Source organism: Culex pipiens, chromosome 3 (assembly GCF_016801865.2).
Source record: "Culex pipiens pallens isolate TS chromosome 3, TS_CPP_V2, whole genome shotgun sequence".
Taxonomy (NCBI): domain Eukaryota; kingdom Metazoa; phylum Arthropoda; class Insecta; order Diptera; family Culicidae; genus Culex; species Culex pipiens.
Window position 1 is genome coordinate 75,077,301 of NC_068939.1, and position 17,957 is coordinate 75,095,257.

A 17,957-nucleotide genomic window follows, 5' to 3' on the forward strand; every position below is an offset into this window, starting at 1 on the left:
AGAGTCCCGAGAGTTACGGCCGGTGAGTCTACCGCCGTAACAAGATAGAGGTCAGTAGTTTTTGACCTCAGATCATATCCAGATAGCCTCAGGGAGGTTCAGGGACTAGTCTACCGATGTGTGGTGATGTTCTGGGTCTTCTGTAGAGTCCAAGGAGTTACGTACGATGGGTCTACCGCCGTAACAAGATAGAGGTCGGTGATTTTTGACCTCAGATCATATCCAGACAGTCTCAGGGAAGTTCAGGGGCCAGTCTACCGATGTGTGGTGATGTTCTGGGTATTCTGTAGAGTCCCGGGAGTTACGGCCGATGAGTCTACCGCCGTAACAAGACAGAGGTTGGAGGTTTTTGACCTCAGATCATACCCAGATAGTCTCAAAGAAGTTCAGGGACTAGTCTACCGATGTGGTGATGTTCTGGGTCATCTGTAGAGTCCCGGGAGTTACGGCCGATGGGTCTACCGCCGTAACAAGATAGAGGACGGAGGTTTTTGACCTCAGATCATATCCAGATAGCCTCAGGGAGATCCGGGGACTAGTCTACCGACGTGGTGATGTTCTGGATATTCTGTAGAGTACCGGGAGCTAAGGCCGATGGGTCTACCGCCGTAACAAGATATAGATTGGAGGTTCTAAGTCATCTGTAGAGTTCTGGAAGTTACGGCTGGAAGATCTACCGTCGTTAAAATGCAGAGGTCGGTAATTTTTGACATCACAACATATCCGGATAGCCTCAGGGTATATCAGGGACTAGTCTTCCAGAATGTGGTGATGATCGGAATCTTCTAAAGAATTCCGGGAGTTATGGCCCATTAGTTTACCGCCGTAACACGACAAAAGTCGTTTGTTTTATAACTCAGATCACATCCGGATACCTTCAGGGAATTTTGTAGACTCTCTGGAGTTACGGCCTTAGTGTCCGTAACTCCCGGAACTCTACAGGTGACCTAGAACATCTTTAGATATAGGTTTACTAGTCTCCGAACCTCTTTGAAGTTATCCGGATAAAATCTGAGGTTAAAAATCATCGTCCTCTATCTTGTTACGGCGGTAGACCCATCGGTCGTAACTCCCGGGACTCTACAGAATACCCAGAACATCACCACACATCGGTAGACTAGTCCCTGAACCTCCCTGAGTATATCCGGATATGATCTGAGGTCAAAAACCACTGACCTCTATCTTGTTACGGCGGTAGACCCATCGGCCGTAACTCCCGGGACTCTACAGATGACCCAGAACATCACCACATCGGTAGACTAGTCCCTGAACCTCCCTGAGGCTATCTGGATATGATCTGAGGTCAAAAACCTCCAACCTCTATCTTGTTACGGCGGTAGACCCATCGGTCGTAACTCCCGGGACTCTACAGAATACCCAGAACATCACCACACATCGGTAGACTAGTCCCTGAACCTCCCTGAGGCTATCTGGATATGATCTGAGGTCAAAAACCACAGTCACAATCGCCTACCTAATACTTGTACGACGGGGAACACATGACCTTAACTTGAAGAAGTTTCGGATGACCTAGAACATCGTAAACCTTGTAAATTTGGTGTAGCTGTATAGCTGACTTCATAACGATTCCAAAACACTATAAATTTGTATAGTTAAGATGATTTTTTTATAAAAATATAGGCCATGTCTCCCATATAGCCAAAATCCCATAAGCCCTGTACCTCGCATATGCGTGCTTCGCATAAGAAACCCCCATATGAGTTGCATATGCGAGGTTTAACTGTATTTCACTACAACACTTGCAGGTTTTACGTTACAAGGCGAAAAAATACCTATCACTTTCTGTAAATGGGCAATGTATGTAAACAAAACGAAATTTTTAATTTGAAGTACCTAGTGCTAACAAGGAAATTCACAAAAAAAAACTTCGACAGATTGATTTTCTCCGAGAAGTTCGGGAGAGATTTACTTTGCGTGTTTGGCCTCCTCTCACCTTTGCGTATTATCTGGTGCAATCATTGACGTTCTGATTTACAATCATTGAATAATGATGATTTTCATAACTTTAAAAGATATTTGAAAATCGTTACCGAAATGTTTTAAAATCGTGTTGTTTTTATTTTTAACAACTTGTAGAAGGAATTTGTCAAAATGAAGACAGCGATACAAATTTATATCTCTGTACGAAAACATCATGGCGATGATGGAAGTTGTCACCTTAAGTAAGTGAAAATAACGTTGAAAAAAAGTGAAATGTAATTATGATAATTTTGTTGCATTTTATCATGCTGGAATACTAAAAAGTGAGCATCAACCATCCCGCATACACGACATTTTCTCAACGTTACTGCCTTATTAATTTTAGTGACATTCAAATGCCACCTTACATTTAAAAAACCGCTCCGGCAATTACGGTTTGCCTCGCCATTTAGAAGCCAAAGTTTAATCCTCTTCCCACATATCACCCAGGCGGCGTTTCATTGCGCGTTTACAGCCCGGATCGCCTAAATCGAAAACGATCAATTATGTCGCAAAAGGTTAATCGCTTTTGATACTCCTTTACTCACATTGCTGTCTCGTTTAATTTTGATCAGAATTCGTCTTTGGATGCTTAGTACTAGAAATCAAAGCCTATATACAACTTTGTAAAACTATTACATTTGAGCAAATTGTGAACTTAAAATTACACATGTTACGACATAAAATTTGTTTTCATACGTATATATTAACCCTCTACAACCCAACCCCGCGTTTAGACGGGCTTCGATTTAAAAAATCGTCAAAAATCAATTTTTCAACTAATTTTTGATCTTTAAAAAGCATTGGAAAGAAGAACTCTGAAATTTTAGAAAATTTATGGGTTGGAAGTTTTACTTGTTTTATATGACTTTGCCAATGTTTTTAAAAATGTCATTTTTTTAGAGGTCAACTTTGGCTGTGTTTTTTACTAACATTTCTTAAGTTTAAAGTAAAAAGAAGTATGCAGTAATTTTTCTAGTGCCTCTACGCATTTATTTACAATTTAAATGATAATGGTGCCATTTAATAGCAAAAACGAAACTATTGGCACTACGCCCCCCGGGGCATGGCCTTCCTCTAACGTGGGATTTCTGCTCCAGCGCCTCTGACGAGACAGGAGAAACCGGGACCGACGTTTTACTTCACCATCCGATAGAAGCTCAGTGGATAAGGCGGGAATCGAACCCGCGTCTCATGGCATCATCGGGATCGGCAGCCGAAGCCGCTACCCCTGCGCCACGAGACCATTTAATAGCATAAAATGTGAATAACATGCAAAAAATTAAAAAAAAGTTACTGTAAAAACATGAAAAAATTAGATAGGCAAAATGTAATGATAGGAGGTGGTAGAATAGGCCAAATACTACCAAAAACAAACATAAACTAAACAAGATAAATGCAAAATAAAATACTAAAAAAGAAACAAGAAAAGCATTAAACAAGAGAAGTAAAGTTTTACGTAGAACAAAAGATGCTCAAAATGACTTCCTGAACACGGGAAAAATAAAAAAAATCGAAAAAAAAATTTGGGCAGTAGAGAGTAAACACGATTTTATTAACTACATATTGAAAGTGTCATTTGAAGCCTCTATTCAGTACAGCGTTCAAACAGCTGCTAGCCCTAACACTGTTAAGCCATGTCCCCCCCGCACGTTTGCTGACACTTAAAATTGCTACCAAATTCTCGTTTCCACGTTTTTTGTTTCGCGAAAGCGCCCGAAAAGCTCGCCGAAATTCGCTTAGATCGACGCATTCTCTCCATCACTCGTTACCTTGCGCCTTGGGGGGAGACCTCCGGCCACGCCACACCAACACGGTTAGAGGGGGTCATGTTTGGGTCCAACCGCGGCTCGCGTACTTGACCGCAATTCCGCTCTGGCTCTGAGAACGAATAATTGCTGAAAATGTGCTGAAATGGCATGAAGCTGGTCGGCAGTGGATCGACAGCTGTGGGCCCCCCGGATTTATGACCTAGGCCCCCGGTGTAGACTTTCTCGTGGCGTGGCTTTGTTGTGAGGTGTGGTTTCGGCAGTAGAGTTTGGAGTTTGTTACCTTGTGCGATGGTGGAGGTACTCATGAATCATCGCTTTGTTTATGTTTTGATTTGCCTTGTTGAAGCTCTTTCTTAGCTGGTTTATTTTTATAAGTTTCTTGTACTTGTGCCTTTTTTCACATAATGACATAATTGTGAATCTTTTTGTAGACTTAGACTTCACCGCAAGAAAAATATGTTTGGGTAATTCTCCGCCAACTCACACAGCAGTTGCCCCGACCCCTCTTCGATTTGCGTGAAACTTTGTCCTAAGGGGTAACTTTTGTCCCTGATTACGAATCCGAGGTCCATTTTTTGATATCTCGTGACGGAGGGGCGGTACGACCCCTTCCATTTTTGAACATGCGAAAAAAGAGGTGTTTTTCAATAATTTGCAGCCTGAAACGGTGATGAGATAGAAATTTGGTGTCAAAGGGACTTTTATGTAAAATTAGACGCCCGATTTGATGGCGTACTCAGAATTCCGAAAAAACGTGTTTTTCATCGAAAAAGACACTAAAAAAGTTTTAAAAATTCTCCCATTTTCCGTTACTCGACTGTAAAATTTTTTGGAACATGTCATTTTATGGGAAATTAAATGTTCTTTTCGAATCTACATTGACCCAGAAGGGTCATTTTTTCATTTAGAACAAAATTTTTCATTTTAAAATTTCGTGTTTTTTCTAACTTTGCAGGGTTATTTTTTAGAGTGTAACAATGTTTTACAAAGTTGTAGAGCAGACAATTACAAAAATTTTGATATGTAGACATAAGGGGTTTGCTTATAATCATCACGAGTTATCGCGATTTTACGAAAAAAAGTTTTGAAAAAGTTGGTCTTCATCGATCATGGCCGTTCATGGTCACCCGCGACAGACACGGACGACGAAACAAAGAGAAACGCAAAAAGTAACTTTTCCAAAACTTTTCGTAAAATCGCGATAACTCGTGATGTTTCTTAGCAAACCCCTTATGTCTATATATCAAAATTTTTGTAATTGTCTGCTCTTCAACTTTGTAGAACATTGTTACACTCTAAAAAATAACCCTGCAAAGTTAGAAAAAACACGAAATTTTAAAATGAAAATTTTTGTTCTAAATGAAAAAATGACCCTTCTGGGTCAATGTAGATTCGAAAAGAACATTAAATTTCCCATAAAATGACATGTTCCAAAAATTTTTACAGTCGAGTAACGAAAAATGAGAGAATTTTTTAAACTTTTTTATTGTTTTTTTCGATCAAAAATACGTTTTTTCGGAATTCCGAGTACGCCATCAAATCGGCCAAATTTCTATCTCATCACCGTTTCAGGCTGCAAATTATTGAAAACACCTCTTTTTTCGCATGTTCAAAAATGGAAGGGGTCGTACCGCCCCTCCGTCACGAGATATCAAAAAACGGACCTCGGATTCGTGATCAGGGACAAAAGTTACCCCTTAGGACAAAGTTTCACGCAAATCGAAGAGGGGTCGGGGCAACTTTTCCCGATTTCGTGTGAGTTGGTAGAGAATTACCCGTTTAATATGCATTCCTCCAAAAATACCTCAATTAAACTTTCATTTCTTCATTATCATCATTACCGCAAAGGTTCCCGCCTTGCGTAATGTCCCAAGTGCGTCGCGGCCACTTTTCCTCCATCCGACTGGCCATTATTGTCACGATGATAGAGTTATGTGACTGCCGAGTCCATCTTCAGACCTCGACGTAACTCCTTCGCTCGCAGGTCCAAAGATGGATGCTTTTTTGGCGCACACACACAAAGCCCTCTACGCGGCCCATAAATAACTTGTCGCTTTTATAATTGCCCCAGACAAGGAACTTCCAACAAAAGAAAAACCGCCCGCAAAAGACTGCCCTTAAGAGTGGGACCTCTTCGGAGGTCCATTGTGTCCGGAAACACGCGGTCACGCGGCTTATCGGGGGGAGCTCGGTTTTGTGACGGATTTCTTTACTATCAACGTTAAGTCGGTGACCACGGCCAAGATAAACGGTGAGCAGAAGGCTGTTATGTGACCAAACCAGTTCCGGCGCCACAAATCAACGGTTAAGGCCAAATGGTAGCTTTGAACGGCCGACCTTTGTTGAGCTAATTTGACGTAACTTATAAACATAACTGACCAACTTTGAAACCCCAATGTTGTTTTTTAGTTATTTCACATTTTATTTACTTACAAAGCCGATCCATTCCATGAGAAACTACCTTGAGGGTTCCGTGGAGACTTTCCCTTATCTTCTCAAAAAAGAAGAGCATCAACAATTCCCGCAAACCGTTATTCTATAGAGAATGTCCTTCAAATTTCACTCCAAAAATCTCATGCCACCCTGGTACAACAAAAATCACACTTTCACGCTTGATTGAGCAGAAGGTCCCTCCTAGTGGGAATTGTACCCTGCAAAGCCCAAGTTCTGCCTAATTGCAAGCTGTCACTCGCGCTCTGTCTTACCTAACCTGCCCAAGATTAGAAGTTTCCTTGTGCCCTGATCCGTGGAAACACGTGGCGTTCGCATGACTGCACACACGAATCGAATCACAACCCCTTAATTGGTTGGTGGAAAAATCTACTGTCAACTAGACACGGTGGGAGGGGAAACCTCCTTCTTGAGGTTGTGCGCAGGCGTGGTTAATGTCAATTTTTGACTCTTGAATTTGGAAATTAGACTTCTTAGGACTCATAAGAAAGAAAAAACTGAACACATCAATGCTGTCCAGCTATCTTGTGGCACGTTGCTTTTTGACGTTCTGAGAAAGACGCCTTTTGAAGTTTGACTTTCAATAAACAACCTGACCTGAAAGCCCTTTGGCCAGTTGTCGCACTAACATCAATTTTCAGGGTGTGTCAAGTTAGCACGACAAGATTGAAACTTCTACCATATGAAAAGTGACAACAATGCATGGAGTTTTTTCGGTTTTTATTGAATAACTCAGACTTGAAATCGAATTTTGGGGACCTGTGAATGTCAAAATGTGAGGCATTGTGAGCTGCACAAAATGGCGTTCTTAACTCAATTTGGCCCAAAATGCACGTGCGACAAAATAGCCCGACAACGACGACATGTTGTCCCAGTAACCGCTTACCCTACATAAAAAACTAAATTGCCTAGAGAAAAAAAATGTCCCAAAACAACTCCACACCATCATTTGGTCCACCAAAATTTAACACCTGCAGCAGCGACCACCCAACAACCCCCCTAACTCAACAACCCAAGCAAAATGATGCAAATTTGTTGTTTCACTAGAAAAAAAAATCCACCAGCAACAATGAAATGCGTGAAAACAGCAGTCACAGCGCACAGCTTCGTGGGCCCACAAATTAGACGCATAGAAGGGGGGAGGAGGTTGCATAATCTGCCGTGTTTTTTGCCCAGAAGGCAGTTAGTCGCGCGTGCAAAACTTTGGCCCCAGCCATGTCCGCGGTGCTTGCTTGCTGCGCAGATTTTAATTAGACATGCACATTGTCTTTCTCGAAGTTTTGCTGGTTTGGGTTTTATTGTGGTGGAGTCACCAACATAAGCACGTTATGATCGGTGGGTAGTTGTGGGTAGGCCAGCAGGGCTTATTAGAGTTTTCTCTAGTTTTTTACTGTACAATTTGGATGAATTTATGATTGATGATTTGGATGAATTTATCTAAAAATCATAACAATCTAAATGTTTATTCACTTTTTACAGACGACTAGGTTTTCAATATAAAATCTACGATTCATCACACTCATGAGGAATTCTCCCAAAAAATAAAAACACAAAGTTTTAATATTTTGATTTACAGTCCTCCCACATATTCGGAACACCCACCAATTCGATACACTTTTGTGGTCATATGTTAATAGGATGGAAAATGCAACTTTTCCTTCAACCCTACTATTTTTAGGATCTTGTTTAGGGCATTCTCTAAATACTGCATTTCAAAACTATTATGTCAAGAGTAGCAAAACACGGCCTCATTTGATATGAAAGTTCCACAAAAAATGTCAGGCTAATTACAAAATTATTTTTGACCTTAGAATTTGTTGGTTTTATCGTTTGTATTCATTCATTTATTGAAAATATGCGCTTCTGGAGTGAACCCAAGTTTGTTTATATCTGTAAAAAAAAGTGTTCAGAATTTAATAACTGTGACCCATGAAAATGGAGTAGAAAGAGGATTGGGTGCTCTCCCCATTCAAGCCTTCGGACTCCTAGGTTCGAGCAGAAACTTGCAATAGAGACCACAAAAGACCCGGGGGTCGTTAATGTGGATGGTTTGATTTTTTTTTTTGATTTTTTGACCCATGAAATTTATCAATCAAAATATCACAAAAAAGCTTCCCAATAAAAGTAGAAGCAAATGCTTATGATCAATTATGAATTTCTGATGATTTTTTAAACATTGGTCCGAATTTGAGGGAAGAATGCAGTTGATTCCATTTTTTATGATCAAAGAGCGCTTTTTGCATAATAAGCTCATATCCATACAAAAATGCTAACAAAATAATTAAACAATATGTTTTCCGAGACTGCTTGATCGATTTCGGGTGTTCGGCAAAGTTACAGGTATTGCTTAACAGAAACAAAATAATTTTCACTCTGAAAAATATATACTTCAAATAACGCAAAACAGATTGAAATGCAAATAAAAATTACGATGATTTTTGTATTTATTAATGACCTTTTAACTGTGAGTCGTTCGGTTCCTGTAAGATTTTTTAGATATGTTTAAGGTCACCAAAAAGCAATCTTATGAACTAAATACAAGATGGGCTGCGATGTGTTTTTTCGAAAAAATGGGACTTTAAGATGCAATATTAAATTTCAAATCAAAGAGTATTATGCATTCATTTTTTTAAATATTTTTTTTTTGCTGTGATATTTTTTTTACCTGTAGCTTACCCCTGAAAAAATTTCAATGCACTTGGTTGTAAAACATCGCACCGTGGGCACAAAAATGCTGAGATAGAAAAACCTAATGTTGGCATATCAACACTTTGACATTTAATTACAGCTTCTAATAAGACATTTTCAACCGAAATCAAGTTAAAAAAAAATCAATCGGAAGTTCCCGGGCAAACGGTATTAACAAAATTCATGCCATTTCAATAACAAATACTGTTAAAATAACAGAAAGTGTTTTGGAATTTTCCTGCAAAATCCATTTTTACATAAGGGTTTAATAACAGTTTATGTTATCATAACAAAATTTGTTATTGGTCTGATATTGGTTGAATGCCAAAACAACTTTGGAATAACAATTTTCGTTATGGAAGAATACCTCCAACTGTTATTGGGATGATCGGATTAGTTGTTAAAATTAAAAAAAAATATAGCAAAGATTTGTTTGAAAAATAATTGAAAATGTTATTAGTCTGTTATTACAATAACAACTCAATAACAAAAAAAAATCATAGCGGCGAATAACAAATGTTGTTATAAATAACGTAAAATGTTATTGGCATAGTATTTTCAAATATCAAAAAATGTTATTCTTAAGTTATTTCCGTCTGCTCGGGTTGGCAAGCAAGTTAACAACATTTTCTGAGTAAAATCAAGCTCGAAAAGCAAGGGTTTCCGAGTGTTAACAAAGTAGCGAACATTAATCAAATGATAATATCCTAAGAAGGTCCGATTTTAAATGCAAAAAAAAATCAACAATGGTAAACAAAATTTGATCTTTGGAGTAAACATATTTTTATCATTATAGAATAAACCCTCACATGAAAATGAGTCCTACAAAATGTTTTTGTAAATTCAATTTATTTACTTCAGGAACCACATTTTTGTATGTTTTAAATATTTTTCCGAAGAACTAGAAACATAGCTGATCTGATCAAACTGCCAAAACTTCAATCTTCCTATGAAAAGTTTGGGTAGAATACGCAGTATTGGAAGGTTCAAAATTTGATTGGTTGAGAATTATCTCTTTTTGTGTATTTTCCTTAAAATAATGTGTAAAAATGTAAAATTCAGCAGAAACTAATGGAAATTTCCCCAATTTCTGATGTAAGATTACACATGTTTTAACACCAAATCTGTCACCATTCCGTGATGTAACATTACCATAATTTTTCTAATGTGTGAATAAATTATTTATATCCAATGTTAATTAATATTGTTTAGGCTGTTACAAATATTTTTCAAAGTTTGTGTCTCCTTCCTTCAAAAACGGCCCAAAAAATCAGGGGGAAATTTTTTTTCAAGATCTTCAAAATTTCAATGTAATTTTAAAAACAATCAGCTGAAACAATTTAAAGTACATTCCCCTGCGTTTATAACAATTTTCAACATGTTTGGGTCAATTAAAAAATATTTGGAGCTTTTGTGAATTTTCTTTGTAGAGTAAAGCAAAAAAAGTCCGCAAAAAAATATTTTCTTCAAAACATACAAAAACGGTGACAGATTTTGTGTCAAAAATAATGTGTAATATTACATCAGAAACTGGTGAATTTCAGTTTATGCTGAATTTCAATCAGGTTTACATTTTTACATTTTTTAGGTAAAATTACTCAAAAAAGAGGTATTAAATTTTCAACATTCTAAAATTAACCTTTTTTCTGTGAACTTGGAATTTTTTAAACCTAATGATTGCCGACTGTACTGCTGTATAATGCATTTTCTCAAGTTTTACGTGTTTATTCCCATTTGAACTTGTTCCTATCCAAGGCAAGCCAGTTTTAACCAAATGGGCTAAAATTTGGGCTTGAGCCTCCATTTTTAGTACTGTTTTGGGCAATCTCATATAATTTTTGATTTGAGCAACTTTAATTTTTTTTTCTTGGCTAGTATCTACACTCCGTATCTTGAGAAACATTTTTCTGAATACTTTTTGTCACAAAAGTCAAGTTGTGCGAAACACATTATATTTTAGATCATCAAAAATACTATCTTTTGAGTTCTAGCACAACCAACGTTGTTTTGCTATTTTAATATCAAAGTGCTGATCAATAAACGTTTTTGACCTTTATTTTTATTTTAAACGGATTTTTGAAAAGTATTTAAATTGTTTTTAAAGTGCCCTGCTTTAAAAAGAGATCTACTTTAAAGGTTTTTTTTGCTAGAATTTCTTGCTGTAAAAGTCAAAACCAAACTTAACTATCTTAGAAACAACATTTAAGGCAAATCAAATACGAATATCCATCGTTTACCAAATTTCCAGAGATTTACTCTGCTAAAAAAATCATTTAAAAAGCAAAGAACCGCCACTGAATCTTCCTTTCTTAGAACGAATCCATGGATGTGCTTGGTTTTATAAATGATTCTGAAATGTTTCATAAATTATATCCCTGAGATTTGATTTGGGAGCACGAATTGAATTCAAAATAAATTATTTAATTTGAAACAGCAGCAATTCTAGAAGAACCAGACGTAAAAACAGCAGTTATTGACAATTTCTTTAAAAAGTTTAACTGTACCGTCAGTGGGGGTGACATTGGGTCTGGGGGGGGTGAGATTGGGTCAAATATTTTTTTTACGGATTTTACCATTTCTCAGGTACTTTTCAATGAAACTAAATTCTGTTAAAAGGGTTGTGCAAGGGACATCTTAAGATGGCTTTGCGGAAAAAATCTCGTTCCTAGAACAAACCCTGTCATTTTAGCAGCTGTCCAAAGTTGAGGTGACCGTTTCTTCGGCTCCTTTTCAAAAAAAATCCAAGTTTTTTCAGCGTTTTAGCTGTAGTGGCAAAATAAAAGAAGAAACCCGTTATTACATATTTGAGCAGTTCTCTAGGATTTCGGTCATTCGATTTTTTTTGTATTTTTTAATCCTGCTGAAACTTTTTTGGTGCCTTCGGTATGCCCAAAGAAGCCATTTTGCATCATTAGTTTGTCCATATAATTTTTCATACAAATTTGGCAGCTGTCCATACAAAAATGATATGTGAAAATTCAAAAATCTGTATCTTTTGAAGGAATTTTTTGATCGATTTGGTGTCTTCGGCAAAGTTGTAGGTATGGATATGGACTACACTGGAAAAAAATGATACACGGTAAAAAAAATTTGGTGATTTTTTTATTTAACTTTTTATCACAAAAACTTGATTTGCAAAAAAACACTATTTTTAATTTTTTTTATTTTTTGATATGTTTTAGGGGACATAAAATGCCAACTTTTCAGAAATTTCCAGGTTGTGCAAAAAATCATTGAGCGAGTTATGAATTTTTGAATCAATACTGATTTTTTCAAAAAATCGAAATATTGGTCGCAAAAATTTTTCAACTTCATTTTTCGATGTAAAATCAAATTTGCAATCAAAAAGTACTTTAGTGAAATTTTGATAAAGTGCACCGTTTTCATGTTAAATCCATTTTTAGGTGACTTTTTTGAAAATACTCGCAGTTTTTCATTTTTTAAAATTAATGCACATGTTTGCCCACTTTTGAAAAAAATATTTTTGAAAAGCTGAGAAAATTCTCTATATTTTGCTTCTTCGGACTTTGTTGATACGACCTTTAGTTGCTAAGATATTGCAATGCAAAGGTTTAAAAACAGGAAAATTGATGTTTTCTAAGTCTAACCCAAACAGCCCACCATTTTTCAATGTCGATATCTCAGCAACTAATGGTCCGATTTTCAATGTTAATATATGAAAAATTTGTAAAATTTTCCGATCTTTTCGAAAATAATATTTTCAAAAATGTTAAATCAAGACTAACATTTTAAAAGGGCGTAATATTGAATGTTTGGCCCTTTTGAAATGTTAGTCTTGATTTGAAAATTTTGAAAATATTGTTTTCAAAAAGATCGGAAAATTTTACAAATGTTTCATATATTAACATTGAAAATCGGACCATTAGTTGCTGAGATATCGACATTGAAAAATGGTGGGCTGTTTGGGTGAGACTTAGAAAACATCAATTTTCCTGTTTTTAAACCTTTGCATTGCAATATCTCAGCAACTAAAGGTCGTATCAACAAAGTCCGAAGAAGCAAAATATAGAGAATTTTCTCAGCTTTTCAAAAATATTTTTTTCAAAAGTGGGCAAACATGTGCACTAATTTTAAAAAATGAAAAACTGCGACTATTTTCAAAAAAGTCACCTAAAAATGGATTTAACATGAAAACGGTGCACTTTATCAAAATTTCACTAAAGTACTTTTTGATTGCAAATTTGATTTTACATCGAAAAATGAAGTTGAAAAATTTTTGCGACCAATATTTCGATTTTTTGAAAAAATCAGTATTGATTCAAAAATTCATAACTCGCTCAATGATTTTTTGCACAACCTGGAAATTTCTGAAAAGTTGGCATTTTATGTCCTCTAAAACATATCAAAAAATAAAAAAAATTAAAAATAGTGTTTTTTTGCAAATCAAGTTTTAGTGATAAAAAGTTAAATAAAAAAATCACCAAATTTTTTTTACCGTGTATCATTTTTTTCCAGTGTAGTCCATATCCATACCTACAACTTTGCCGAAGACACCAAATCGATCAAAAAAATCCTTCAAAAGATACAGATTTTTGAATTTTCACATATCATTTTTGTATGGACAGCTGCCAAATTTGTATGGAAAATTATATGGACAAACTAATGATGCAAAATGGCTTCTTTGGGCATACCGAAGGCACCAAAAAAGTTTCAGCCGGATTAAAAAATACAAAAATTAAAATTGAAGAAAAAAGACCGATTTCGTAGAGAATTGCTCATTTGGAAAGATAATTGATTTTCCTACAAAGAAATATCATGCAGAATGAATCATGTAGTACCTGTGCCTCCCCTGAAATAAAAATGTAGCGTGACGGGACAACATCGTAAAACTGGACTTTTAAAAGGCACACTACAAAAATCGCTATAGTTTTGCCAGTTTGATTTTTAAAAACTTTTGCTCTTCTACACATTATCACAAATTAAAAAACGAATCTTTTGCTCCTTGAACTGAAAGAATTGGTTGAAATTTGAGTTTTTGCCAGCCATTTCTTTTCGTGACGGGACAACGCAAGGAGCAGATTTATGAAAAAACTCCTCTTCCGTTCAATGGCTTGCAGACCACAAAACGAAGTTGACTTTATAGCTGTCGGCCACCATTGCTAGTACCAACCACTAGTGTCTTCCTTTTTATCTACAAGGACTTCGCCGCCCTGGGCTCCTAAGTGTATGAAAGTATGGCACGGAGCGACGGCGCCGAATACCCATATTTACACAAAGAATTTTAGAGCGCCCGCCGCGGGATTCGAACCGGCGACCTCTGGATTGTGAGTCCAGTGCGCCGTCCGATTGATCCACACGGGCGGGACACCACATTTGGTCAATATTCTTGGCTTTTAAGGTAAGAAAACGCATTTAAAGCACATTGGAACTATTGCATCATAATAAAATTGATTTTTTTTTTCATATTAAAAATCACATTAAAAATTGAAAAATGTGACATTTTGGTGTAGCTTCGCTAAGAAACGGCCAGGCACGTTTTTGGCCAAAAATGACCTCTCGAAAAATTGGAATTGATCAAAAAGTACCCAAATGTTTGAAAATCTCTACTTTAAATATTTTAGCAAGTCAATACGATTCCCTCGAACAAGAAACACTGTTGGATGACTTGTTTTTACTATATCTTTGTATTTGAGCATCATTTTAGTTTCATTTGACTCAATGTCACCCCCTCTAAGGTGTGAGATTGGGTCAATTTTCAAACTATTGGCATTTAAGGTAGTGTTCATCAAAATCCACCATATTTTGGGAAAATGTTAGTAAAATATCTGAGAACAAATCTACGTTGAAAGATTTTCGATGTTATTTAAATTGTTTTTGCTATTAAGAAAATACGAGAGGTGTATCGTATTTTGTCCCATAGTCACCCCCACTGACGGTACCAATATCCCTGACTTTTAATCAAGATTTTTATATTCAACTTCAGATCACTTGTTCAAAGTGCTCGTTGTCTAAAAACAGCATAACTAATCTGACTTATTTTCTCGTTTTATTCCATTTTAGTTAACACCTCGGATATTTAGAATAGCGATAGTACTATGCATCATCGTCGCAATCTTCTCACAAACCACAGACAGTGCTCAGAGTAAGTATATTTGCTCAAACTTTAGTAGCGTACTTGACCACCTGACATTTCCGTTTCTAAACCAACTTGCTGCGCAGTTTCCTCTCTCATTCATGCTAAATGACGAGCGAGGTGGTCTATAAATAAGCGCAATTTATTGCCAAACCAAATCTATAAAATCCTGCATATCAAGCGCTTGCCAATCATGATTTATGCCATCGACGAGCTAGATCTTGCAGCTGCTCGCTAGTCGTCCACTTCCCAGTCAGCCGCGTGAGACCGGACACCAGAATCTTAATGTATGCCTTCCCATCAAGCTCACCTTTTTCTATTGCATTTCAGCCAAACGCCGCATCCGGCGGCCAACTAGCCTCAAGTCCAGCGCCGCCACCTCCGCCAAACAGCCCGAAGAGGACAACCGAATCCCGGTGAAGAAGATCGCCCAGGATCGGTCGGACCAAGCGCCGGCTTCCGCCACCAACCGGTTCCGGGTGCGGTCCAAGACGCGTGGCGGTACGGCACTTGCCGCCGGTGCCGCTGGAGTCGTAGCTGGAGCGGCCAGCAGCAATGCGTTGGTCACGAAGAAGGTCCAGGACAAGGACGGCTACAAGATCGTCTGTTACTACACGAACTGGTCCCAGTACCGGACCAAGCTGGGCAAGTTCGTGCCGGAGGACATTCCGGCCGATCTGTGCACGCACATTATTTTCGCGTTCGGATGGCTGAAGAAGGGCAAGCTGAGCTCGTTCGAGAGCAACGATGAGACCAAGGACGGCAAGACCGGGCTGTACGAGCGTATGATGACGCTGAAGAAGGCGAATCCCAAACTGCAGATCCTGCTGGCGATTGGAGGTTGGTCGTTTGGTACGCAAAAGTTCAAGGAGATGTCCGCGACGCGGTACGCCCGACAGACCTTCATCTACTCGGCCATTCCGTTTTTGAGGCAGCGTGGATTCGACGGATTGGATATGGATTGGGAGTACCCGAAGGGATCGGACGACAAGAAGAATTTTGTTGCGCTGTTGAAGGAATTGAGGGAAGCGTTCGAAGCTGAATCGCAGGAGATCCGTTCGCCAAGACTGCTGCTGACCGCTGCCGTGCCCGTTGGTCCGGACAATGTTCGTGGAGGATACGACGTTCCGGCTGTCGCTAGCTACCTGGACTTTATCAACCTGATGGCGTACGATTTCCACGGCAAGTGGGAACGCGAAACCGGACACAACGCCCCGCTGTACGCTCCCTCGACGGACTCGGAATGGCGCAAGCAGCTGTCGGTGGACTTTGCCGCTAACCTGTGGGTCAAGATGGGAGCCCCCAAGGACAAGCTGGTCATCGGAATGCCCACGTACGGTCGCTCGTTCACGCTGACCAACACCGAGCGGTACAAGGTCAACTCCCCGGCGAAGGACGGTGGCAAGGCCGGCGAGTACACCAAAGAATCGGGCTTCCTGGCATACTACGAGATCTGCGAGATGCTGCTGAACGGTGCCGCGTACGTTTGGGATGAGGAAATGAAGGTCCCGTACCTGGTCGACGGTGATCAGTGGGTTGGCTTCGACGACGAACGCTCGATCCGTAACAAGATGGTGTGGATCAAGACGAACGGCTTCGCCGGCGCCATGGTGTGGACCGTGGACATGGACGACTTTAGCGGAACGGTGTGCGGGGGGAACGTAAAGTACCCGCTGATCGGAGCGATGCGCGAGGAACTGCGCGGGGTTAGCCGAGGGGCTGACGCCAAGGACGTCAACTGGGAGGCCGTCGCTGCTACTATTGAAGACAAGGTAAGATCACGCAAGTTTGTGTAGGTTGTATTGGTAATTCTAACGCTTCGCTTGCAGGAAGTTGAAAAGCCAGCCCCGATCGAGATCTCCGTGTCCGAACTGCTCAAGAAGGTTCAGAAGCCGCAGAAGAAGATCATCAAGCAAGGATTGGCCACCATTGAGAAGAACTGTAAGTAGCCCTATCTGAGATGAATCTTTGAACCTTTTCACACCTTGTTCTCCCGACAGCTCGCCCCGGACAGGTCTTCTGCTATCTGACCAGCTGGTCTGCCAAGCGCCCGGGAGCCGGCAAATTTGAGCCCAAGGACATCGACGCCAAGCTGTGTACGCACGTCGTGTACGCGTTCGCCACCCTGAAGGACCACAAGCTGACCGAAGCCAACGAGAACGACCCGGACATGTACGACGAGGTGATCGCGCTGCGTGAGCAGAACCCCGACCTGCAGATCCTGCTGGCCATCGGAGGGTGGGCGTTCGGATCGACTCCGTTCAAGGAGCTCACCTCGAACGTGTTCCGCATGAACCAGTTCGTGTACGAAGCGATTGAATTCCTGCGCGAGTATCAGTTCAACGGTCTGGATGTGGACTGGGAGTACCCACGAGGCGCGGACGACCGTAAGGCTTACGTTGATCTGCTGCGCGAGCTGCGTATCGCGTTTGAGGGTGAGGCCAAGACTTCGGGACAGCCACGACTGCTGCTGACAGCCGCTGTGCCAGCTTCGTTCGAAGCCATCGCCGCTGGATACGACGTGCCGGAAATCTCCAAGTACCTGGACTTTATCAACGTCATGACGTACGACTTCCACGGCCAATGGGAGCGCCAAGTCGGACACAACTCGCCCCTGTTCCCGCTGGACACGGCCTCGGCCTACCAGAAGAAGCTCACCGTTGACTACAGCGCCCGCGAATGGGTCAAGCAGGGAGCCCCCAAGGAGAAGCTGCTCATCGGAATGCCCACGTACGGACGATCCTTCACCCTGGTCAACCAGACCCAGTTTGACATCGGTGCGCCAGCCTCGGGCGGTGGAATGCCCGGCAAGTTCACCAACGAAGCGGGCTTCCTGAGCTACTACGAGATCTGCGCCTTCCTCGGAGTGGACAACACCACGCTGGTGTGGGACTCGGAGCAACAAGTGCCATTTGCGTACCGCAAGGACCAGTGGGTCGGATTCGACGACGAGCGATCGCTGAAGACCAAGG

General features: G+C 39.9%; 1 protein-coding gene across 4 annotated transcripts in view; it reads left to right on the plus strand.

The window, feature by feature from the left end:
• Window positions 1–17,957, plus strand: part of LOC120415757 (probable chitinase 10) — a 219,586-nt gene that overhangs the window by 199,248 nt on the left and 2,381 nt on the right. For all 4 annotated transcript variants that reach the window (XM_052710235.1, XM_052710236.1, XM_052710237.1 and 1 more), the window contains exons 3-6: window positions 14,913–14,994; window positions 15,316–16,757; window positions 16,815–16,926; window positions 16,986–17,956. In XM_052710235.1, the coding sequence (XP_052566195.1) occupies window positions 14,913–14,994; window positions 15,316–16,757; window positions 16,815–16,926; window positions 16,986–17,956 (2,607 nt within the window). The remainder of the gene's footprint in view (window positions 1–14,912; window positions 14,995–15,315; window positions 16,758–16,814; window positions 16,927–16,985; window position 17,957) is intronic.